This window comes from Apteryx mantelli, chromosome 5 (assembly GCF_036417845.1).
Source record: "Apteryx mantelli isolate bAptMan1 chromosome 5, bAptMan1.hap1, whole genome shotgun sequence".
Lineage (NCBI taxonomy): Eukaryota > Metazoa > Chordata > Aves > Apterygiformes > Apterygidae > Apteryx > Apteryx mantelli.
In genome coordinates, this window is record NC_089982.1 from 14,814,797 (window position 1) to 14,840,162 (window position 25,366).

A 25,366-nucleotide genomic window follows, 5' to 3' on the forward strand; every position below is an offset into this window, starting at 1 on the left:
CAAAGGCGCAGATCCTGCCCATTTTCGCTAATGCAAAGAAACTATAAAAATGGATTTATCCTATTTTGTGTTTTTTAGAGAAGTACAAGTCATAAAGCTAATCAGTAAAGGGACTATTGAAGAATCCATGCTCAAAATCAGCCAGCAGAAATTGAAGTTAGAACAAGATATGACTGCAGCTGATTCAGGTAAGTCTGTTGCACATAATGATGCCCACTTAGGTGAGTTAAGGAAGTCACTGCAATATATTTTTATTCTGGAAAAACTGGGTTCTTTATGCAGATAAACCAATATTGTTTCATTGGAAATAAACTGGAAAGATGCACTGTACTGATCGGTTTTATTTGCTGCAATTTAATTAATTGCAAATTAATTGTCTAACTTTAATTTGACAGAAAGGGTTCCCTGAGTTTTACCCACAAATCAGTGCTAGACTCCTTACCAGTAGAGGCTGCTGTACAGATTTCTAGGTGCAGAGTTTTGTCAGTTTGTGTGAAATATTTAATGCTGTAATAATGCAGCTTTTTGCTTTTTCTCTCCTTTTCTGCAGGAGAAGAAGGGACCATTCCAGCAGATATAGCCACATTATTAAAAGCTTCACTAGGTCTCTAAAATGTAAATATGTTGTAAAATTTAAGGAAAAAAAGCAATGTTGTACCCCAAGGACTCTTATGTTACTGATGACCATGAGTTTTATGACGTTTATAACTTTTTGTAGTTTCTTTATTGTATTTCTCATGGTATTGAAAATTTTTAACACTGATAGCATTCTTTTGATGCTTAAAAACAAATACATAAATGGCACAAACGTAGTGGATCAGATGCTGAATAAATGTTGTTTTACAAAGCAGTTTTCAAAATGGGGACCTAAGTAGTGATTGTTTTAACAGATCTGCTACTGCTTAAGATTCATCAGTATTTTTGTAATTATTTCTACCTCCAAATATATATATATATACACACATATATATATATAAAAACTGTCTGTTTCACTGGATTATGTGTGTAGATTTTTTTTATATGTGCCTTATTTGACAATGCTTGAGTCTGTTTCTGCTTGTTTTGGTTCATTTGATTGTACTGTACTGGTTTTGTATCAATTTGTTCAAATAAAATGCCATAGATTAATGAAGTGTTTTCATTTTGTGGTTATTGGGGGCGGGGGGAGGAATTATGACTTGTGGGTTAGAAATAAAAGAAGCAGCTTTCAAACTAGGTAAAATGCTCCGCTTGAACTGACTTGGCTTTATCCAGTAGTCATTTGTTAGTAATGTTTCATTATAGTCAAATCAGAATTGTCTTAGAATGCCGGTTACAAATATGGCGAGTGCCATTTAGCAGGAACTCCACACAGGTTGGGATTTTTTTTTTCTTCATTAGTTTCTGGTGTAGATGGTGGAAGCCCAGCTCTCTCCTCTGCTAATGAAGGCTCACTCACACTTTTCTTGATGAATACAGTGAATTTTGAGGTTTTTGTCAGTGAAACAAAGAGCCTCAATGGCATGCGTGTGCTTCCGCCATAAGTTTTTAACCCGCTTGTTAGGATGCGATTTGAGTAGGTAGGAGATGAGATGTGCTTGCACCTTAAGTTTTTAATCTGGTTAGGATGGTTTTTTGGGGGGGGGGGGTAAGAAGATGAGGATGTCTGTTTCCTTGGACAGAGGAAAAGACAGAGAAAAACAGAGAAAAAGATATTTGTTGTATCTTTTGAAGGAACTTGTAAAGTTTTATGTGAAAAATGGGGAAGGGTAGTTGACAGGGGAACAAGGTTCTGAGCAAGTGTGCAGAAGTGATAAGGGTGAAATATTCTTTCTTCAAAGATCCTATTTTTCTAGTCTGTAGTTGCTCAATATTTCAGCCTATCTGTGGACACTGCTAGTGGTTTGTCAGTGAGGTGGTCTGTGAAGTGTCCATTTTGGTTATGGCTATGGGGCGTCTGTTCTTGTTTTGGTTATGGCTAGGGGTGTCTCTCTTCTTTCCCCCCACCAAATGCACATGTTTTCCCCAGGTACAAGATTGATGGAAAGTGAAAACACTTTTAAAAGCTTTCAAAGCTGAAACTAAGTTTTACTTGGCTGTCAGTGGAAATCATCTGTGACAGGGTTGCATATTTCAAAATGCGTAGCTGAAATAGGGTGAAAACATGTTTTGTTGTATGGGAGTGTCAGCCCCGTCACGCTGGTGTGCGGGAGAAAGGTGAGAATCAACATCTAGCATTTTTGTTTAATTCCACCTATTTTGTCGGACTAAGCAGTGGGGATTAAGACAACCGCAAGTGTTCAAGCTATTACAGTTAGAGTTGTTTTCAGCTGAGCATGGTCCTAACTCAACTCTTGTCCCATTGTATTTACATGTTCTTAGCTGTTTGTTTCAAATGCAAAATAAAATGCTTACCATAGAGGCTGTTTTGGGTGGTGTCTCTTTGGTCCATGCATGTAATCAGTTAATGTAGGTGAACTAAGCAGTACTTATTTCTAAAGCAATCACATCTCTAGACCTCTAGAGTTAATATTAGAGCCCATGCTGAATCTGGCTCTAAGTGCTGTTAAGCTCATACACTGGTGTTTCTAGCTTTTTTTTTTTTTTTTTTTTTTTTTTTTGGATTCTGTGTACTGTTTTTTTTCCTAACAATTTCTACCCCAAATTAATTGGGAGTCTTAGGAGGGGGAAAGTAGGCAGTATTGGTTGAAATATGAGGATCAAAGAACAAAAATGGCTCAGTGGTGGCCTAGTTACCTCCAGGGAAATTACTGTTAATGAAAATAAATAGATGTTTTAGCTCAACAAGTAATTGGGAATTCAGGTTTGTTCTGCTAATTAATCTTCAGTAAACTCTGCTTTCTCTTTTCCCCATAGGCAGAATAAGTATACTGTTTGCTTTTTGTACACTACTTTCACAACCTGCAGATGTTATTAGTGGTACGGTGTTAGAAATTCTCAGGCTCAGGGCTTAATAAAAATACCATGTATGTCTTACCTGAAATCTGTGTATTATCAGGTGACTCTACGTAGTGAGTCTGTTGGAGGGGTGAGGTTCCCAATGCCCCTTTTTCTCCCTGTATTTTTCCCTATATGTGTAACCTGGTTTGCAAAGAAGTATAGGAACTAGTAAGTTAAACTTATTTAAATAAGCTAATTTTAATGTTCTGCTCTGTCTGAGCAATGAGGAGATTAAATAATGTTTGCAATGGAAGCTCAGTTTCATCTAGCTAGTCTGAAGAAAATGTAAAAATATAGCAAATGGAAATCCCCCAAACCAGGGCATAGTAATTTTTAAACTTCTCTGAATTTTAACCAGGGCCTGAATACTAAGGAAATGGAGGCTAGGTAACGAAGGTAGATGTTAAATCATTGTTTATTTGTTTTTGTCAGAATGCGGTAAGTAGTTGCAGAACGCTGCAAAAGCCCTGAAAGTCAGCTTGCCTCCCAAGCACAATGTGCTTTAAGTCGGAGTATCCACTAAGTGGAGCTTTAAGAAAAGAAAGAGTAGTTGTAATGAAAATAAATGGTCTCCCTTGGGCTGGGATTGCACCCCTCAGTCCTTTATCTAGTTTTGCCAAGATGGAAGGTCTGGACACTCAGTTTCATCACGTACTTGTCTCTCTGGTTGGGAAAGAGGTACAGAAAGAAGACTTGCAACTATCTGAAGTCTGTTGCTGAAGAAGAGAGGAGAGTGGAAGATAAAGAAGGAAAAATGTGCGAAGAGCGAGAACAAACTGTGAAAGAAATTGCAAAAGCAAGTGGAGAATCCGTATTGAAATGAACAAAAGATTGGACTTTTCGTTTCTGCCAATACCTGGTTAGTCTCTGCACTGTTCAGTGGTTGGTTGATGTTACCTATATTCCTCTCAATGAAATAATACTTAAAAGGTGGGAAGGGGAAAGCAAGTGTCTAGAGACAATGCCGGTTTCCCATTACTGGCCATTGTCAGCTCTGAGGATTAACCAAGTGTGTTGTGATTTATCTACTTACTAATCAGAGCAGGGTCCTTCTTCCAAGCACTTGTCTCCCCTTGAGTTCACGTAAACCGCTTGCATCTGCAACCATCCTTATTGTCAGGAGCTCCACACATCTATTTTCCCCATTGCTGGAAGAAGAAACTGCTTGTTTGTTTTAAACCTGGCTTTCACCGCAGCCCCTCTTTAATGGCCCCAGCTTCCTGGAAGAGCTAGTGAGCAGCTGAAAGCTTTTGCAACTGGTGTGCTTATGGAGAACTAGTGTTGGTGTGGGGCAGCTCAGCTGGGCACCTCCATTTTCTGCAGTGGCATAGCAGGAACTGCAAGTGGCCAAAGAAAGTGCTTGAGAAGCTTGAAGTCCATTGACCAAGTGTTTTCGTTAGTTTTTGTTTTGTTTTCAGGTCTGGATATAGAAGCCTGTTGTATTTGTAGTGGTGGGGAGTAATTTGCTATAAATGCAGTCTTGGCAATATGTTTGCCCTGGGCACAAGGCAGGTGCTTGCAGCATTTTCCGCATATCTCGGGTTGCAACAGTAAAGTGGTTTGAAAATCACCTCCTTTGCCTTGTGTCCTTAGCCCTCCCAGTCATACCTCCTCTCCTTGAATTAGCCTGACTTCCTCCTGCACTGAAAGTCTACAACAAGGATAAAACAGTGTTGAGATTACATCTGTCCAAGAAAATTTCTTCCTTTCTCCCCCATCCTCCTTTCTGGGACCCCACAAAACATTAATTGGGTTGATCAGTTTTAACACTTTATTTGTAGTGAGAGGGATGGAGGTGGAACCAGGTTTGTCCCCAGGCTTGGCTCTACTAAGTCACTGCTTTTGATTCTCTCTCACGAATGCATATAAAGAATAGATTTTGGTTTGAATATAGCATATCCATCTGAAATTTATTTAAATGATTCCAAAATTAATAACTTATGACACTTGTTAGTTGTGATGTTAAACTCTAAACATACAATTGTGTTTTTCCTGTCTGAACGGGTGATCTACATAATTGTCTTTGGTCTTTTCTGGATCCAGGCTGCAATAGCAGGAAGTGCCTGCACTCTGTCTCTGAGAGCCAAAAGCCTGGGGTAGCTGTCTGCCAAGTCAGGTTTGCAGGACAGAAGTGTTGTACTGCACACATCCCAGTAGAAATCAGCCCACGTTACCTGGTGGAAACGAGAGAGAGAAAGCAATAAATAAGTTGGTAACCTCAAAAGGTGGAACTGAAGGTGAATTGGTCTGTTCTGTGCAAAGTTGCTTTATTTTATTTATTTACTTATTTAGAGTTGACAACTACAGAGCTAGCAATAAGGTTGCAATGCAAGGCTTAACATGATTAAAAATGAGTTAAATCAAGTTCTTGCTACAAATATGATTTGGATTGTAACATTGATCTTTTAGGCAGAATCTGTGCTGCAGAGAAGTGTCTTCATTTCTAAACAGCTTGGGTAAAAAAAGGGGGATTAATTTCTTTGGTGTTTGGTATTGTCCTAAAATGAGGAGAATGATTCTAAGCTGAGTTCTAAACAACTTCCTTTTCCAGTGACTAGTACAAAGATGTTTTGTGTCAACATACTTCTAACCCAGCTTGATAAATTCCTTTTCCAATGGCACGGAAAAGAGTTTTCGCTTTGTAATTGAGGCAACAAGGGTATTGGTAAGAACAAGGAATTGAAAATAGTGATGGTAGTTATTTTACAAGACTTTGTAGGATGGCATGCAATCCAGAAATTCAACAATAGTCAGTTACTTTGCTTTACTGGCAACCTGCCTGGAATGGGAGAAATAAACAAAAAATATACTTACAGATTTTCCTACCAGCCAGTTGTTATCCCCTAAGAAAGCATCCAAGTCTTTCAGTAACTCTGGTGCTTTGTTGGTGAGGATATCATTAAATGCTTGTTTCTGGGGAAAGAACAGAATACACCCCCATGTAAGCGCAGAACTCATCAAAATGGGATTCTTGTGGATTTCTTATTTATGAAAAAGTACCACCGTACAAAGAAATGTGAAAAAGTTGGCAATGGATTCATTTGATCTGGCCCAAATTTTAGAGCAGAGAGGGCTCTGTCCTCTCTAGTGGAGGAAGGAATGTGTTGACTTCCAAGTAAGGATTAGTAAAACAAACATAGCAACAAATAAGTAAAGAATGAAGAGGCAACTGTACTGTCATTTGAGTAGGTGGAAAGGGGCACTAGGAAACTTAGGAAAGCTGAGCTCATTACCTGTGCAGTGTATCCCATGCCCAAAAGACACAGCTTTTATGTGTCAGTGAGCAATGATTCAAGCCATTGCTCCCTTAGTGTTATCTCAGGAAGGTCTGAGGGAACGTACATATGCTGTGATATGATGTACATAGCTGGGCCTGTCATTTATCTGTGATAACAGCCACTCAGCTGCAGCAAGGCACAAGTCTGTCATGGGTTTGGGAAGGACTTGTTTGTAAAAGAAACTATTCCTAACTGAACGTGGCCTTTTTTTTTTTTTTTTTTTTTGCCTTTGGCACAAGGGCTTTTCTCTTTTGAATGTTAATATGCTCTGTAATGTGAAGTCTTTCCCATAAGCAGTTGTCTTATTGCTGCCTGCTGACACCTGTGTGAATAACATGGCTCAGGTTAATAGGGTATTGGGTTAAAAGGTGTTTTCTTTGTCAGTTACTGAGATGCCCATGTCCTCTGGAAATGGGGGCATGCAGCTTAGTTCTGCTGTGCCGTCTTTTATGATGTTCCCTCCCAAAGAGAGTTGGTGAGTTTGTCTAGAGTCCTGTGATCATTTTCACTGTTCAGTTCTGGAGTATTAGAAGTAATGAAGCCTTTCGTTGGCTAGCCCCAAGGTTGTTGAGTTCATTGCTTAATAAAGATGTTGGCCCCTTGTCTTTCCTTACCAGCCCTTTTCACGTGAGACATGGAACTTGGATTTTGAACTTGTACCAGATTTGTCTTACATCTTTTATGTTAGCAGGTTATTTATTTGCCATTTTTGTCTCCTCAGCAATGAGATTTGAGGCGCTTAAAATATATGGTTTTGAAGGCTAAAGTCCATATTGAAGGAGATGGGGCCCTTGTATTTGTATATTAACTGATGACTGATAAGACTGTGTGTGGTGGTGTTTTTCAGGTAGGTGTTGCCCATACTGGAAAACTTTAACACCACTCATAAAGGTTTAGCTGTTTCCTTTGGAGACAAACTGTTTCTCTTTTTTCTTCTCACCCATGTGGAAGCAATTGAGATGCCAAAAAGCTTTGCACCTGTTGTGATTATCTAGTCAGATCTGTGTGGCACAGTTGGTACAGCTGCAGTTAATTCCTGTTTGACCCAACTTGGAGAAGCACATTCAGGTTAAGTTAAATAAGCACCGTATAATAATGGATTTAATTCAACAGCTTTGAAATTCAGGTTAAGGAGAAAAGATAAAATGTTGAAGAGACAGCAGCTTAAATGCTTCCAAAAGATGCAGCCTGGAATAAAATCAGTATTTCTGCAGACCTGTTTGAAGACTTCATGTACCTTTCCCCTGTCTGGTAAGCCTTTTGGGGGGAGTGTAGGGCAAAAAGTTGTGCGCACGGCAAACCGAGATTCCATGGGCAGGGTCCCCGTGTTTCCTTTACCTTGCTTATTTTTCCTCTTACTACTGACTAGATATATTATGCACCATTAAAACTTTCCCTGAAGGATAGGTGTTCCTGTAATTGCTTGTCAGGTTTGGAGAAATTTTCTGACTTTTATGCTTTACTGTGTGTAAATTATTTAAATCTTTCAGTGTTAGAACATCCATTAGACTGCACTTCTGCCACAAGGTGGTGGCAGTGGACTCAAGAGGAGAAAGGGAGAACAGATGATACTGACTTTGAAAAGGTTAGAAACTCCAAGATAGTAAGTTTCTAGTTCTGTGGCCCAAAACACACTTGCATGCAGATGTGTGTACAGGCATATGTGTTGCCTGTGGACTCTCTTCCCTTTTAAATTAAGCACTAGTGACACAATCTGGGTCCTTGATTTTGGAGAAGTGCTTAATTGTCAACTCTGACACACCCAGCCAGTATTATGGGGGTTTCCCTCTCTGTGAAGGAACAGCTATGATGGTAGTACTGTGGTAGTAATGCTCTTCTACAGTACTACATTAGCAATAGTACTGCTGTTCCTATGTGTTTAGAAATCATGAGGCAGCCTCCCCTCCCCACATCAGGAAACTGAAAAAAGTCACTAGGAGATAAAGTAATTAGCATCTTTGAATAAGAAAACTTCAAAACACATTTTCAGTTATTCCCCTGAAATATTTTAGAGCATTTGCATATAATTTCTTTTTTTTTAATTAACATTTTGTAGTCTGTTTTCTATAATAAAATACCCTAGTCTAGCTGAAACATAATACACAAATACATGGAAGGTGCTTACACTGACTGTTAATGGTTAGAAGCATTGTTACACCAAATCTTTCATAAAAGGTCTAGGTTATCTCCTTGGGTCAGAATTGAATAGAACTATTGTAATACTGTAGTTACCTCATCCATCACCCTCTTTGCTGAACAACTTACATTGCATTGCATGTTTACACTGGGGGCTCTGAGTTAGTAGGGTAAGAGAGGCTGGAACGACACCAAAAATCCTAAATGGTCTAAGACTTGCCTGTGACTGTGTTGAAGTATCCATGGGAACTTGTTAGGCTGGGCATTAGTATTTGCAGAAGCACCACAAAGGACTGAGGTAAGGCCACAGGGGAGTCTGAAGACCACAGCCACAGTGAGGGATGCGCTGCATTGCCCCTTGCCAGTACGCAGTCTTGCACTGCTCTGGCAACTGAAAAGCCTTTGTCTGCGGCACCTCATATTATTGAAGACTGGTACTCATTAAATGCCACACAGAAATCAAGAAGTACATGCATAAAAAATAAGATAGTATGGAGCTGCTAATCCTTTTGAGTTAGCAGAAATAAAGATTTTAGCTTAGTCTGCTTGCTTGTGACAAGATGGTGGGATGGGAGTGTCCTGCCTTTCCCTTAAAATAGTAGTTTGACATATACACCTGTGGCATCCTTGGTTAAAGGTGAACCGGTGAGGGGCAGATCATGATGGCCTCATCATTGCTCCTGATGAGGAGGAGGTGGAAGGGAGCAGAAGGCCTTGGCAGGATTAGCCTGCAGGATGAACCACAGACTTCCTCCAGCACAGCTTTGCTGAGGTGGCACACCCAAGGGATTAGTGTGTGGCTGTCACTGCAGAGGAGATACTCAGGTACACACTTAGTGCTTATGTGGTATCTTTGTTTAAGTTAGCGATTGTCTTACTCTCACATCCTGGTTTTTCTCTGCCCAAGGGAACAGCGTCATGAAATCATCTATGGTGTCCACAATGGCATCAGCTAGTGCCTGCTCCACAGGAGTCTGACCTGCCAGACCTAGGAGAAGCAAACATATAAAGGGAGATTAGAGACGGCATCAACAGGAATATTTGCTACCCCAAAGTTAAGCTCTGGGTTTTGTGCATGCCTCCATACAAAGACAAGCTCTCCAGGGCTTTTCGGATGCTTGCAACACGCTTTTGACTCCTGGCATCCAGATGCAATCTCATCTCTGTGCTTTTCCAGCCTCATATCACCATCAGTGGAAATGCATTGTTTTTTCTGTCACCCAGACTCACAGCCTGGCTACTGTGTTTTCAATCCTTCTCTCTGCTCTCCACCAACCCAGAATGTTCAGTAAGGTTCAGCACTAATTCCTCTGTGTTAACCTTCCCTTATACCAACTTTTAGGTCCTTCTCCCTGTGTGGTCTTGTCATCTTGCTCAAGGCAATCTCCAAAAGTGCTTCCATGAAAGCCTGTTTCTCTTTCCCTCTCTTCTGAGCATTCAGCCCCATTTTGAAGTCTGCTTTTTGCTACTTCACTGTAAGCAGGCACCTTAGCCTAACTTAGTCTCGTTTACAAAGCTGCTCTTCTCCGCAGTTGCCCTTCTGCTTCCCTGCAGTCTCCTCAGTCTCCTCCTCCTTCCTTCCTTTCTCCCCCCCCCCCCCCGGCCCTTTATGTATTCATGCTTTTGTGCAGGTTCAGGTCATTATTTTCTCCTCTCTCAGCTCTTAAGATTAGCCTGGAAGCTCCTTGACTTCCCTTAAAGCGTACACTGTTCCTCTCCTGAGCTATCTCCCTGACTTAAACTTTATGCTTTTGAAGGTAAGAGATGTGCCTCTCCTTTTTTGGCATCAAATTCCCTGTGAGCCTTTAGTAAAGTATAGTAACGCACACCTGAAATGCTGTTTCTTTAATTAAAAGTTAATGGTACATACATAGACCTGAGGGTAGAGTAGCAAACTTTCACTATGAATTGAAAGAATTTTTTTCCCTTCCATGCACACTCTTTTCCACCATAGTTAACAGCATCACTAGGACCGGAGTGAGAACAGTGTGGTAGGACATTACTGATGGTATAGATGACAACCTGTGCGGTTTCTGTCCTACCTCCAGCTGTGCATACTAGTCCCAGACTATCAGTTGTGCTATGGGACATGCAGTATTGCAGATCAGGAGCCTGCTGTGGCGTAGCTCAAAATAAATAAAAAAGGAAAAAGAAAACACCCTGTGTGCTCTCTCCTTCCTACCAGAAGTACATTTATGTTGCAGTTTGGAAAAAATATCAGGGAATATTTCAATGAGAAAACTTAAAACCATGAAATAAGTATGGTTCTAGATCAGCCTTCTGATAGGACTAGGGTAGGGAGGTAAGGTGGGTGGAAAGAAGTCTGCCTTTTTTTTTTTTTTTTTCTACTTTATGTTGCCAGATGGACTCTCTTCATTCTTTTCTCTTGAAAGAAGTAGATTGTATCAAGTACAGAGGAAACTGGCAGGAAAACAATATTGCAGGCATGCCTTAAAATCTGTTGTGCTCGTGCCCTAAGGAATAATACTGTGTTTTCTTTTGTTTTTCCAGTTTACTCAGTTGGAAGATGTGAGGATATTTTGGAAAAATTTTTCAAGGCAGGTTGCATCTTTTTGCTCTGAATGTAAAAAAAAGTAACAGTAAGATAGTACTCACTTCCTTGGCCCATCTTCAGTTTGCTGACATTCAGCACACTACAAACATGTCCACCTTCAACCAGACTAGTTTTGAAGACAATTTTGGATGACAGCTAACTGACCTAAAGCAAGCCCTGACTACTCTTTGATTGCTTGTATTACTAAAGAGTCTTATGTCACATTACCTAACCAGTCGAGTACTTTCATAGAATGTAGTATATATGCATGGGAGTGGTGTCACCGCCTGATCTAATATCTCTTCCAGAATAGAATTGTTACCTAAATCTGTTTCAGTGAGTGTAATAATCTCTAATACTTTCAAAGGTTCCTTATCCTGATGGTCTTCCTGGTTAGCGTGAGAGCTCAAAAACTGAGCTCCATGGAAAACTTGCCTTCAGAGCCTTAGGAAAATCAGATACAGATTTTCCGTTGTGCAGAGACAGGAGAATAAAGGTTGTTGACTGGAGAAGTCGGATTAAAAACCATGCAGTATGTACAGAGGGGAAAATCAACCAAATATAAGGAGGATGTTATTTATGAGTCTTCTTTCAAATATACACGCTTATTATGCAAATAGAGATGCTTTGCAAAGTGGCTTTAACTCTGAACATCATAGCGCTTCACGCGTTAGATTGTTACTTTGAACCTTTTTTCCCAGTTTTTTGTCTACATGACATGTGAATGGCCCTAAATCTTGCCATAGAGCTCCCGTGCCCTGCGGTGTGTTGCTATACTTGAAGGTAATGCACAGCTTGGGTCAAAGGTTGCCCTGCCCATGCAGCTCTAGTGTTTCAGGTCTGAGTCCAGAAAGAAAATACTTCCCTGACTCCATAATCTTGGTTAGCCTAACTCTTTTTTTTGTGCCTCTCTTCTGCCCATCCCCGGCCAGGCATCAGCAATTGTTCCTTGGTGACAAGCGGGAAAGTGAGTGCTGGAGAACCACAAAAAGGTAAGTGTGGGAGATGTGCAGGAAGAAAGAGAACGTAGTTTTTTCAAGTATTGTGCAACTGTTCACTTTGCTCCATGGTGTGCGTGTTGATTTTTTTGTTTGTTTTTGTTTGTTTTTTCTTTCAGACCTTGAAACTGCAGGGGACATAGCCTGAGATCTCATGAGGACTTCTAAAGTGGCCACAGTCGAGTAAGCAAAACTCTGGCAGCGAATTGGAGAAAAGAAGCCTGCTGAGGACGCACTTGCCACCACGCCGCATTCCTGGGTGCAGAGGTTCTTTAGACTATCTCTTTGAGAGTAGCACCCATAACAGCATCCGGTATAGTACACGGCATTTCTGTAGTCAGCCCTCAGTGCTGGCAAGCAAACTACAGGTGCAACAAGAGGCTGATAACTAATCATTTATGCCTGAGAAAAGCACTGATAGTAATACTGCCTTACTAGTATTGACTTCTGTTACTCTGTTTCTGTTTTTGCTAGGGTTGGATGTATTTTGCCAGAGAGCATTAAAGGTGGGTGAAGAACAGAGTGAGAAAGTTGTGAAATACATGTTACCTGTTTCTCTGGCAAGGTATCTTGCAATTGCCAGGCTTTGGTGAATGGTTACTCCATCTACTTCCAGGATGGGGATTTTGCCAAACGGGATAGCTTGGAGGAAGGGGAAAAAAAATTAAATTAAATCCTAAGCAATAACAGTGGAAGTCTGTAATAGTTGCACTTTTAACACTCTCGGAGGGAAAGCATTGTTACAATACTTACTAGTTTCACAGCCTGCTATAGATATGGATTAAAATTTAAAAAAAGGTTAAGGAGATAAGCAGGGTAATGTTGCAAGATGACAGCTGTAGGGTAGAAACCAGGTATCCCATTTCCTAGCCTTGTGTTCTAAAGACTAAATGTGCTCCCACATATCCTGAATTCTTTGTGCAAGGAAACTTATTAATGGAGGCTTATTTTTCCTCCTCTTCCCTGCTTTGCCCTCCCCTGGAGAGTGACTGTCGAGGTTAGGCAAAGTACTACTGAAGATCTAGTAGTGCAGGATCCAGCTGGGTTATGAAAGAAGAGATTGGGCAAAAGCTACAAAGGTGCTTTTTAGTTTACTGCTGTTTGGAATTCAGAAGAAATGATTCAGAAAAGCATCTGTATTTCAGAACTAACATTGTAACAAGACATTTAACACAACAGTTCTCCAGCAGAGATGAAGTGAAAGCTTACATGACCAAGAGACTGATACAGGTCTCATATTGAACCACAAATGCTAAAAGATACTCAAATTTAGTTGACTTGGCTTGCGTTCAAAAAACCTCAGCCAGTCATGGGAAAAAGTCTCCAAACTTAAGCCACGGGGAAGACAAACTAAGCAGGCATGATGGATATCTGTAATAGAGGTTGAGATAAGAGATCAATCTTATTTTAAATCATCAATTTAGTAGTATAATATGTGTGAAAACTTTGTTACATTCTGGAGAGACTGCTGGCATGGTATCAAATGAGGCTGGAATCTTGGAACAAAATTTAAGCTGGGAAAAACATGAGAATATGACTACAGGAGGCTGCTCTCAGTATAGTACATGGCAAAGGATTTGAGATGCAGCAGCTCAGGTCTAGAGTGGAGGTGATGTACAATGAAAGAGGAAAACAGTGGAACTTGATGTGTTTGTGACCTGTCAACCAAAATAACTTCATTAGTGATACAGTAATTAATGAACATTATCACATGGCTCTGTGGTTTAGCATGCAGTATGCAGATTACATTAGGTAGGAGAATTTAGATGTCAAATCCATATCTGCAAAATCAATTTGGCAGCTGCACAAAGTATCTAGGGCTCCTCTGTGCATTTTCTCTAGGCATATGTACAGAGTACTAATGATATCAATTTTTTCCAAGTTCAACACACTGGGAGGCCAGTATAAATTTTGATGCTGATGACTAGCAGAAGCAAGAGAGCTCAAAAAGAATGAAGACCCTTTTACCCCAGGGAGAAAGTACACAATGCTATTTTCTCTTGAAACAATAGTAGAGTTGTTGCACAGATGACTCCATATGTTTGTTATCCAGAGAGCAGCAAGGTCCTGGCAAGTCCACTTGTTACTGTATTGAGAATCCAGTGGTGGAAAGACACATCCCTGAATGCTAAACTGAAAAGCTCTCTGATTATGAAAATGAGAAAAGCCTTGGTTCTGCACTGTGGATTAATGGTGCAGCGTGCCCTGAATACCAGTATGTTTAAAGCCACAGTACCATGAAATAGTGTTTATTTATGCAGGATACAGATGCATCCTTCCAGCAAATGCAGATAGAGGGGATCAGAGAATTACATTACTGCTAAAAGTGATGGCATAGTCACTTTACAGCATTTTATGTAACATCCTAAAGATAGTTGTATTCCAAGTTATGAGCTTGACAATCGGATAGCAGGAAATGCAGAGTTAGCTCCCGAACGATAAGTGGTAAGCGTTAACTCCCTGTAGGAGTTAACAGGCTGCCTTCAGAGGCCCCTGTAAGACAGCAGCTGATCTGATGCAGTTGTGACTAGGTCAACATGACTACGCAAGTCTCTTTAGCAATAACTGTCAAAACGCAGTGATCATGGCTCTGGTTAGGAAACAAAAATTGCGTAATCTAGAAACAGAACACATCATTTTCTGCTGTATTTGCATACATGAGGAAAGCCTAAAAGCCACAACTTTATGCTTGACCTTTCACTCTGTCAGTCACTACAAGGAAAACGACAGACAGGGTTGTTTGTTTTAGAAAACTTGGGTTACAGCAAAAGGACGGAGGCATCTTTTTGACAGTTGAGGAAAATGGACTAAGGTGCAATAAAGACAGCTTGGTGGTTGCGTGGAAGAGCTAGCAGTAATTCCTAATGATCTGTTTCTCAGGGATCTGGCTATTTCTGGGTTCTTTTTTTGCTGGTCCACAAAATTCTATGAGACTGCTATTCACTCCTTGAAAATGCAAGTAATGGCTATAAACTGCTTTCCCCTCAATGCTGACCTGTTTTCATTAGGATGTAGTTACTCTTTTCTGGAGAAGAAACTTCTTTTAATCAAAAGTATACAAACTGCAGCTATTGCTTTGTGTGTGCAATAGAAATATTTTGTAATTCATAATGCAAGTATAAAATCAATAAGTAAGAGTTGCTTTTATTGAATGTTTTCCTGCAAGTCTTATATGTCCAAAAAGAATTATTTGATTTATAAAGAGATTTGGGGTCTTTTGCGAAGAGGCAGCATAGAAATTGTCATCATTGCTAACAATCAACTCTTTAAAGCATAGGAGACACTAGATGGGAGATGTTCTTTCCTTTCTTGTGTGTTCCAAATGCGATTTGATTTTTTTTTCTTTTTTTTTTTCTTTAAAAGAACAGGAAAAACTTGATTTGAATGTAAACTTTTTCTCTTGCCAATACAGTGTTCGTATATAACTGTGCATTGACTTTACCAAGCCGATCGCTTGTCAAGTGTTGGGTTACTAATCCGTAAATAAGTGGAACTTCTGAAACTTTTGAAGAAAAACACTTGTGCTGTGTAGACAACTATAAAAAATTTGATGTTTCTTCAAAAGTTCTTTTGCGCAGGTTGTGCTATTGTAGCACACCAGAAAATATGACAGATGTCCAGGCTGCTTTACGGCTGAAGAAAATAGCAAAGAATGGAGAAGGGGCAGAAAATATTTATGGCGAATGTCCTTCATATTGGGAAAGAAGTTATAACAGCTTAAAGTTGGATTTTCAGGCTGGCAAAGTTCTAAAAGAAAAGAAAAACTTTTTGCCTTTGAGGCATTAGAACCCAAAATTCACGTAGGAAGACCAAAGTTTTTAATAGTGTGAGTGAAGTATCTTGCTCTTCTGTTAACTTAAAAATGCTAATTTTGATAAACTGATAGTATCAGCAGTGGATTGATTGTATATATGAGCCTCTGAATGCTGTGGACAGAAATGCATTCACTATGAAAACTGGAGACTTTTTTTAACCAGCAGAGAAGAGGTGAATGGGTTTGTGAGATACAGTTCATTGCTAGAAAGGATGCAAAGAGCTTTCCCACTGGATGGACACAGTTTGACTGGTTGCTGGAGGGGTAAGGTCAGGGTTTGATAAATGGCCTCGCTGTGGCCTCCGTAGACACCTTGGCTGTATCCCATTTTTTCAAGTGCAGATCAAAACACAGCTGGGCCATCTGCTCAGACACCAAACTACAAACAGAAAATGATCTGTCTGTAAATGAGTTTAAGCAGTGCTACTTTTTCCACTTGTGGATTTGGCTTCCATGGCTTATTTTGAGCCTCCTCTAGTACTTTTGGCTCTATCTCTATTAACCAGCAACGCGCATTAATGTTTAAGGAACATTTCATGGTGTATGAATGTGCCAAATGAAGAATCATTGTATTAAAACACTGCTAAATTTCTGGTGCCCATTTTTGATGAAAGGCATGGTTTATGCCACTCCACGTGGACTGAACGCATGGGCCAGTTCCTGCACATGTTCCTACCTTAGATGAGTAAGTGAAAGAGACAGCACATAAGGCTGCAAGGTGAGCAGGATTTTATTTGAGTAGAATGAGGATTTTGGGGGCAAATCATGAGCCCACATGAATCAGAGAGCAATCATGAATCAATAGTGAAGCTAAAAAAATGCAGACTGGAAGGATGTGCATGCCACTTAGCTAGTTTTTCTTTAACCTTGATCAGTTAGGGGGCTGCTGTGTGCTCAAGTCAGTTTATTCCCATGTGTATCTATATGGATGTTCTTTCCATGTTTGCCAAACAATGTTGTCTTGCAAAGGTTCCAACTTCCACTTGAGCAAATATATTTTAGGAAGGGAAACTAGGAAAATCTGTTGTCGTCATCTTGGCAACAGTGTCATTTTTCAGGCATGCATAAAATACGTGACCTTTCTCTTGTAGTTTCCACTTGTTTTGTTTTTCATCTGTAGTAAAAGGCACTATGAATGTTTGTGTTGATTTCCAGATTTTGAATGAAAACCCACTTCAAAGGAGAACAGGGCTTTAAAAAGCATGTTGTTTGGATAGCTAAACCTGCAGCCTTCTTTAAATTGAACTTTAGTCATCAAATTCTTGTTTTTTCTAATATCCTGGGTTTTTTGTTGTTTTTAGTGTTGCTGTAATGAAATCTGCAGATCTACAGAGCTCCTTGCTTGTTCTCCTAGGGACAACTCGGTGGAGGAATCTATTTCTCCATCAAGGACGTGGACAGAACCCAGATTTGTCACAGCCAGCCAGGCTGTTTGGCTGCTGACTTGGAGAAATCTGGGTTCAGTGCTGTGGTATGCTTCTCACCGCTGTTCTCCCCTTCCCGGCCAGCAGAAAAGCCCCCACGCAGACAGCCTTTTCTTCTTCCCTTCCCTTAATTCTTTCTTCCCTTTCCTTTCACCATCTTCATTATTATTCTCATCTCTGTTCGTTCTTCTCCACATTTATCCTCACTCACCTCACTTTTGCTCCTGGATGTGTGAGTTCAGGTTCCCATATTTCCTGTGCGTAATGCTCCTGAGTTGACCTGTTTTTTCCCTGTTTCCTCCTGCCTGTGTTGAAATAGTTTATCGCCTTGACACTAAGCAACCTGTATTTAAGTACCTGAATGTTCCTCAAAACCTGATTAATTAACAGGCAGCTTAAGTTGATGTTGTAGTAAGGCAACTGGATTGATCAAAATGGGATGGGGGGGAAGTTTTACATCTATGTTTCTTAGTACAGTAACTATGTCAAAATAAATTCTCCTTTGCTTAGAAAACCGACTATAACTTCTTTCCTTTCCATTAATTTTTAAACTGAATTGAGAAACAAATCTATCAGATACTTTGTATCTTTCAATTTAAGTATATGAAAGATTCATTTTTCTCAAACGCTCTTTGAAGGCTATTATAGAGAAGCAAAGCTGCTGGGAAGCGACTGGACTGGAGGCATCTGGAATCCATATCTGCTGGAGAGGGATGGCCAGAATGGCGCTCTGATCTAACCTGAACCCAGCATTAGTGCTGCTGCTATTACAACTACGATTTTCCTCAGAAGTGACTGGTAAGCCCTACTTTTTACCTGAAGATAGCTATTTATATACTACTTTAGCTAGAGCTATACAGTAGCAAGTCATTCAGGAAATGGGATGAGTGCTTCCTGGAGGAATTCTTGTCTGTTCTCTGCTGTCAGGTACTAAATCTTTCAAGGTTCCTCTGTTATGTTAAAAGTATTTTTAGTGCAATAATTAGCATCTCAAGTTCCCTGAGGAGCTTTCAAGCACAGTTCCACCCCCTAAACAGTTTGTGGGAAGTTTACAGCTGTCAATGCAATAGAAGTATCCTTTACTATGACTGTAAAGTCCACGTAATTGCCATTGCTTCAAATTCCTTGAATGAGCCACGGAACAGCAGCTGTTACTACACGCTAGCCTAATAGCTCAAGGAGGTGGTAGCTTGGTGCACCATTGCAGTGTGTTCTGTACTATATCATATTTTATGTCAATGCAGTAATACTTTTTGTGAAGAGCCTGTTACGTGATAGTACAAATCTTGAGTTAGCCCATTATGTGTCAGCGTGTAGATCTTGAATGGACTACAGATTAAATGGTGGCATGTTTGAGTCTAAGTCTGTTCAAAAGGAAACTGTTACGTAAAGAGTAAGTTTATTTACTTTTCTAACAATTACTGACTTTGTATAGACTGAAGGACCATGTAAATATTCTACTTGATTAGTTTTTAAAATTCTGTGCTAAAGCTAGTCACAACTACTACTTACATACTACCTTGTTCAAATTTATTTATATTAAAACTACAATTCTTGCCTGAAGTTAGCAGTTGGAAAATTTACCAAAGATTATCTTATTGGTGACAGGAAGGAAGGAAAGAAAAATGTTGAAATAAAGAAATTGCCATTTATATATATAATAGAATATAAGAATATAGAATAAGTATAGAATAAAAGAATATATAAGCCAAATGACATGTGTGTTTAATTTTTTATAATATAACCTCTCTCCTCTTAAAAAAAAAAAAAAAAAAGGGGGGGGGGGAAGTGTGGACAAAATTGAGTGAGACAGTATTTCTAGGAGCAAGGAGTTACTTATTTGCCTGAAAGAGCTAAAAGAATCATTAAGAAGAAAGCTTGTTGTGGCGGGCAAGGTCCGGTGTAATTAGCCACTTGAAAATGCCAAAACAAACAACAAAAAAACAACATCACACTTCTATCCAGTTTAAAAATTAAACTTGCAGCAGCTGCAAGTTTGCTTTCTAAACAGCCTTTCTCCACGTTCATGTCACTGAAGACATTTTCTAGCTTCTCTTCAATTTTACAGGAAAACTAAGAAATCATGAAGCATGTTTTTCAGAATAATGATAGTATTTGTTTTATATGGTATGATTTGGGTGGGAGAGTGGTATTTCTTATGAAACCTTACTTTTATTTTGTGCTAATTCATGAAGCAAACTTGTGCTCTGTGCAGAGAACTGACTCCTGGTGCTCTTGGACAAACTTGGTTCTTTAATTTGTTTTGTTCCCTTAGGTCGAAAATCATGAAGAGACTTTCTTTGTCCATATTTATGAGAACAAAATTTTCTCTTCCCTAAGTATTTTTTTTATTCATCATACTTGACATTTTTAAAAAAAGAGGCACATATTATACTTGTAGACCTTTTCGGGCAAAACTGTTGTTAGATCTTCTTTCCAAGTCAGGTGGGTAAATACAAACATGCTTTACTGTATGGAAATATGTATAGCAGTTTGTGCGTATTGTTTGTTAACTTTGCTTTAAAATGTAATTATATAATTAGTTCAATTGTACCAATTTTAATGATTTTTGAGAGTTGCAAGCAAGGCATGTACCAAATTGCTGTTGCATTTAGCTGCTGTTACATTTAGATAATGCCTTTAGCTTCATAACCTCCCCATGATTTGAAAGAGCTATATGAATTGACTTTTTTTGCATCAAACTTAGCTTAGTTCTCCTTATGATTGCTAAACGCTTAGCACCCTTTCGTTTTCACCAGAATGAGATTATTACTGGAATCTGCTGCTTTAATTTCTGTTCTGATTGAAGTAGACCTAGTCAGGACAAAATGGGAAAATACTCCTGAGCTCCATAAGAAAGATCTGAAAACAAATGACAGTAGTGTACACGATCTCTCAGCAGGGTGGATTATGCCCGTCTCTGCTCGGTGGATTGGAAGGGTCTCTCTATTCCATACATACTGCTGAACAGAGCAGTAATTGAACTCCTTGTTGGCATGGTTCTGGTAACCTCTCTTCCTGAGGACCAGTGTTTTCTCTATTCCCTCTTCAACCTGCTCCCCCATGGAGGCAGCTGTGGAATGTTTTTGGAAACTCGGGATAATGGAGAATGCAACCAGCTTGTTCTCCTTAGAATAAATGCTGCATCTCTGCCGTACCTGACACTAAGCCACTTAGTTCCTAGTTGGAGGCAGCCATTTCCGGCGTTCAGCCTTGACGTACAAAATTGTTGTAAAGATACCCAGGGGCAGATCGGGGCAGTGGCCATTGATCTTGTTGGACACTGTAAGACTGTTAACCTCACAGACCTGTTGCTACCTTTTATTCAGTTTTGTCTGTGGAAGTTTACTTTGTCTGGAAATACCCCGAGCGAGTGACTACTACTTGACAGAGGAGGTGGAGGAGGAGGAGGAGGAGGTAGTCATCAGCTAGCTGGTCACCAGGCAATTTCCTTAGCAGCATTACACTGTTGTGCATACAAAACAGGATTTAACTTAACTCTTGTTTTAGATGATGAATCTTTAACTGGCACATTCTCTGCAATGCATGCTGTGGCAGTAATCATGGCATTTGCTATATTTGAACTAGGATTCAGTGAGCCTTCCAGAAGCAGAAGTTTAGCGTCCAGCTATGAGATGTAGCACTTTCAGAAATTCATCCAACTATTTCTTTATAGGTTTAAATCTTCCCTTTCAGTTACCTACATCCCAGCTCCTATCCACTGACTGATAGGAAGTAACTTGTTTACAGAAGCCTGAAATTCAAAGATCTCATAGGCCAGCCATGGTTTCCCACAGGTGATTTCCCAAATCTGGGCTTGAGAGCAGCAGCATGTCTTCCCACCTCATATTACAGAACTTATCTGCTTTGGAATCCCACTAACGATCAGTAGTAACACAGGCTACTATGAAAGGTCATTATGCAGAGAAAATCAAAAATGTTAATTAACCCTTGGTAAGGGTTAATTAACAAACTTCTCAGATCGCAGAAAGAGAAAGCAAGATGCCCAAAGGTTAAATGACTTGGCCAAGATTCATTAATGCAGCAGATACAAAAACAAACTATGGCAGGTTTTCCAGTTCCGTTGTCTAAGAGACCTCTGTTTCCAATGTTTTGATGATAATGGTATTGCAGCTGGGCAGGCACTGTAGCGAACAAATATCATAGGCTTCACTGGGGGAGGTTCATGATGGGAACACTGAAGAAATAGCATGGGAGGAACTTTCCTGCATTACTACTTGTGCTGGTTCAGACTTTGGGAATGTCATCAATATTCCATGAGATGCACAACACCTTGACCTTGGCTGATAGATCTGCTATTAGAACATCTTAGGATATAAATGCCTCTGTAGCCTTTAAATCACTATTCATGTTTGGTCTTTTAAATTTGTCTTACTTAAAAATCATTATGCAGAATTCTGCATAAAAGCATTCATTGTTAATATTCTGTGGACTTTGTTTCAGGGTGTGCATGTGTAAATATGTGCATAGTTAAATATGAAGAAGGCCTATGCAAAGTTTTCCTTGAGTCACCTGAATTCTCAGTCTTGTCTTTAGCTTCTCTCCTCCTTCTGAGAGTGGTAGCAGGAGAGAGAAGCTATACTACCTGGTCAACAGGCTTGAGCTGTTATGAAGAAAAGGTTTGCAAAGTGAATAATGCCTCACTGACATTTTCTCTTTGTTTCCACAGTTTCATTTTCACTTGTGTTTGTGGGTTGTTAGCTAATGTTTTCTTGGTTTGAGCACCAGTTAGCTTAAACTGCCCCTTGGAGAGGAGTGGTGGTTTCTTAAGTATTCATCATTCAAGTCACTGAAAACATAGGAAAGAACCAAGCTTAACGGCACCCTACAAGAATTTGGCAGCCCACTGACTTATGAAATGATGCGAAAGCCCCCTAAGCAACATCACTTAATTAATGGAAACCACATTCTGCATTAGTTTTGTGTTCATCCCCCTCCCCTCCCCTCCCCTCCCTCCCCCCCAAATTAAAGGTGTTATCCTTTCTTCAGAATGTGAAGTGCCACAGCCTGTGTAACAAAACACAGGCCAAATCCGTGAAATGAAGACACTGATACCTCTGATTTCATGTGCCCCAGTCTCCCAGCTCAAGGTTGTCTTTGACTATGGTTACTTTAATGAGCAGAAATAACAAATAGCTTTAATACCTTGAAAGAGGCAGCTTTAAATAACAAACATCAAAGGGAGTATTGTAATTTCTGGAGAACTCCTGGAACACTTAGTAGGGCTGTGCTGTGCTTAGGAGCACTGATATTCCAACACCTCTTTCAATTCTTTTTCTTTTCCTTATTAAATCAACTGATTTCTTTCATTTACTCTCACCACTTTCCCTCTTTGAACAACTTTCGGGTTGCAAAGGAGTGTCCTTCTTGACAGTTCCTTTCCATTTGGCTTTCTGAAATGGGGCTGATGGCTGCAGCGTGATCTTTGAGACCAAATCCTCTAAGAACCCTGGACGATTAGCACGTATTTGATCAGCTTTAGGCAGACAAACTGAACTGAATTGGTTAGGAGCAGAAGCCCAGCTGGATGGCAGTGATAAATGTGAGGAACCATGCGGTTTACATTTTCCAAAGATTTGGGTCTGGATTTCTCTTAGAGTTTCAGGAGCGACTTTTTGGCTCTTTTGATTCTAGGCAATAACATTCCCATAGGCTTCATTAAAGCCCAGATTTGAATGCTTTTTTGGTCATAAAACATATAGGTACCTCTTCACTTGCTTTGCGTTTAGACAGCATTTCTAGGAGAGCTTTGGATTCAAGAATCTGTTCTACTTACTTGGCTTGATTTTGGGCCAGTCTGCTGCTTCTATCCTGTGGTCTTCATACTTCTTGCCCGAATAGGCAAACAGATAGCGGCTGATTTCTGCTCTTCCTCTCAGATTGAAGTATGTCAGTTTGTAGTGTGACATGCTGGATCCCTAAAAGGGAAGACACTGAGTTATGTAAAATATGTGTGACCCAGCTCCTTTTTACAAAAGTGCACCATGTGCTTGTTTGTGAAACGTATGCTTATACAATGCTAAGGACATATTACACCAAAGTATGGTGTGTTGTACTTTGCAATCATTGCATTAGTCGCTTTTTGTTCTGCATTTGTCAGCCTCAGTCTTCAAACATGGATAACTACAGCTAAATTTACAGTTGCTACCTCAGAAAGCTGGCTTGGTTTTTAGAGTTGTTATGAATTTTTAGCTTTCATTTATTTTTGTGTGGCTTCAAATTCAGGCCATTTTTACGTTTCTGTAAGGTGTTTTTCAAAGAGTATATCAAAAATCGCATACCCTGTTATTGCTGCTCAAGGCAGTAGCTATTTTGTTCAAGCCCGCCCTATTTCAGCCTCTACCGCTTATGGAGACCTTCTTCTAAGACTGAATCAGGAGAATTGGCCAACTGCTGAAACTTGACTCATGAACTATTACCCTAGTTGCATAGGCTACTGACCTAACTCATTTTAGAAGCAAGTTTCTTATGGGAACTAGTCTGCCCTGGTGCGGTAAGGAAAATCATCAAATTCTCACTATTTCTCAAAAAGAAAATTTGAGGTGATTTTAAGTTAGGTTTTCACATGTGTGTTTTTCAGTTCTAATTAGGAATCGTTTCAGGAAGGCCCAATTTGTTTCTCAGGGCGACAGGCAGCAAAAGAAAATATGCACTTTTAAGTTTGATTGTGCAACAAGGATGGAATGGGAAAGGTTGAAAGATAAAGCTTCTTCAAACCAAAAATGAGCTTTTCATCTTGGTGCATACAGTGCCTTGATATGAGAGATCCGACTATGAGCTCAGGTGAGATTTAAATGTACTGGTGAAAATAAACTAAAACAACCAGCTACCCCCTCTTCCAAAATAAAACCCTTTCTAATCAAGACCATTTTAGCCTTAAAGTAGACCTTGTGTATCAATTATCATCCTTTGATATCCATCTGATCCATAGTGTTTATTAATAAAGTATGTAACATAGATACTCTGCACTAGGAAAGAAAGGGAACATTTTGTCTGAAATGAGTAAGTGCTACTAAATAACCTTGCAACAGAAGCAACCTTCTATTCAGTCATCTTGCCTTAGAAAATATATGCTTGAGGGCAGATGCATCATCAGCTTTCCCTTTAGAGGGAGAGGCTCTTTGCTCAGGAAATAGGAAAGCTTGTACTTAATTCAGTCTGAAGCGAGCAAACTGTTTGCCACTTTCTCCTCAAAAGTAAAAGTATCTCCTTTGCATCCTAATGGTAGTAAAGGCAAAAATTTCACAGCAACTGAGCACGCTTGGAGGTTCTTTAGTTTACCATGAAAGGTATCTGTTCCCCTTGAGCACACTGCAGGGTCAGAAGAGAGTAATAAATGGAGATTTTTCAAAATCAAAGTCCTGGAACGGAAGCAATTACAGACGTTGAGTGTTGCTGATGTATTTACAAGTGCTTCAAAACAGATTCCACTACAATTATTTTTGAAGTCAAGGAAGCATGTTCTTTTTGCATCTTGTGAAAGAGGGACGCTAAAGGCAAAATAAGTTACACTAGAAAGCTTGTAATTATTATTTTGTGTGTTTTATTTACCAGAAAATACAGTTGTCTTCTGTTTGGCACATACAGCTTGCAGGTGAGAAAGGTACGCTTTTCTTTTCTCCGAGGAGATAACTTTTGACAATTGCATCTTCTCAGTTCCAAACTTTTCAAGCATGTTTTAGGTAAGTGGCAAAATTTTGCTACTGCATTTTCAAATTTATTGCTGGGGGTCATCTTTAAAAGAAAACCAAACCTAAAACCTCTGATGCATTATCGGTTTAGATCTACATCTAGAAAGCTAATGTCAGAAAAGAAGAGATTGAAGCGTTTCTTTTCCATTTGTCCCTACTGCTGATTTTATGTGGTCATCTGAGAGTGAGGAACAGCATTTTTAAAAGAGTATGGGTTATCTGAGGTCCAAATTAGACATGACTTTGTAGTGATATGGGAGAAAAATGAAGAAAAATCCAATTTCTACATTTATGTTATTTTTAAAGGCAGGGGAATACTAATGATTCAGTCTGCATTTGCAGATGGTATGACCTTTACCATGCAAAATCCAAGCAGCTGTCTGCTTCTGGTTTTTAGGAGTCTCCATAATGCTTTTTCATAAATAGTGTTAGAAGTTCCAATGCCATGGACTTAAGACACTACCCGCATGTGGCTCAAGTATCTCAGCTATCTCTATGCTACTTGGCAGT

General features: G+C 39.7%; 2 protein-coding genes across 5 annotated transcripts in view; one reads left to right on the forward strand and one right to left on the reverse strand.

Moving 5' to 3' along the window:
* Window positions 1-1,128, forward strand: part of SMARCAD1 (SWI/SNF-related, matrix-associated actin-dependent regulator of chromatin, subfamily a, containing DEAD/H box 1) — a 51,834-nt gene extending 50,706 nt beyond the window's left edge. For all 3 annotated transcript variants that reach the window (XM_067297533.1, XM_067297534.1, XM_067297535.1), the window contains 2 exons: window positions 79-188; window positions 551-1,128. In XM_067297533.1, coding sequence (XP_067153634.1) covers window positions 79-188; window positions 551-612 — 172 coding nt within the window. In that variant the 3' untranslated portion in view covers window positions 613-1,128. The remainder of the gene's footprint in view (window positions 1-78; window positions 189-550) is intronic.
* A 3,701-nt stretch (window positions 1,129-4,829) lies between these two features.
* The window catches only part of HPGDS (hematopoietic prostaglandin D synthase), a 32,775-nt gene continuing 12,238 nt past the window's right edge, over window positions 4,830-25,366 (reverse strand). Inside the window, exons 2-6 of one of the 2 annotated variants that reach the window (XM_067297083.1) lie at window positions 22,942-23,083; window positions 12,456-12,548; window positions 9,239-9,342; window positions 5,755-5,853; window positions 4,830-5,114 (exon numbers count right to left, since the gene is read on the reverse strand). In XM_067297083.1, coding sequence (XP_067153184.1) covers window positions 4,950-5,114; window positions 5,755-5,853; window positions 9,239-9,342; window positions 12,456-12,548; window positions 22,942-23,074 — 594 coding nt within the window. In that variant the 5' untranslated portion in view covers window positions 23,075-23,083 and the 3' untranslated portion in view covers window positions 4,830-4,949. Of the gene's footprint in view, window positions 5,115-5,754; window positions 5,854-9,232; window positions 9,343-12,455; window positions 12,549-22,941; window positions 23,084-25,366 lie in introns of both variants that reach the window. The other variant, XM_013951605.2, reaches the window with a different exon arrangement.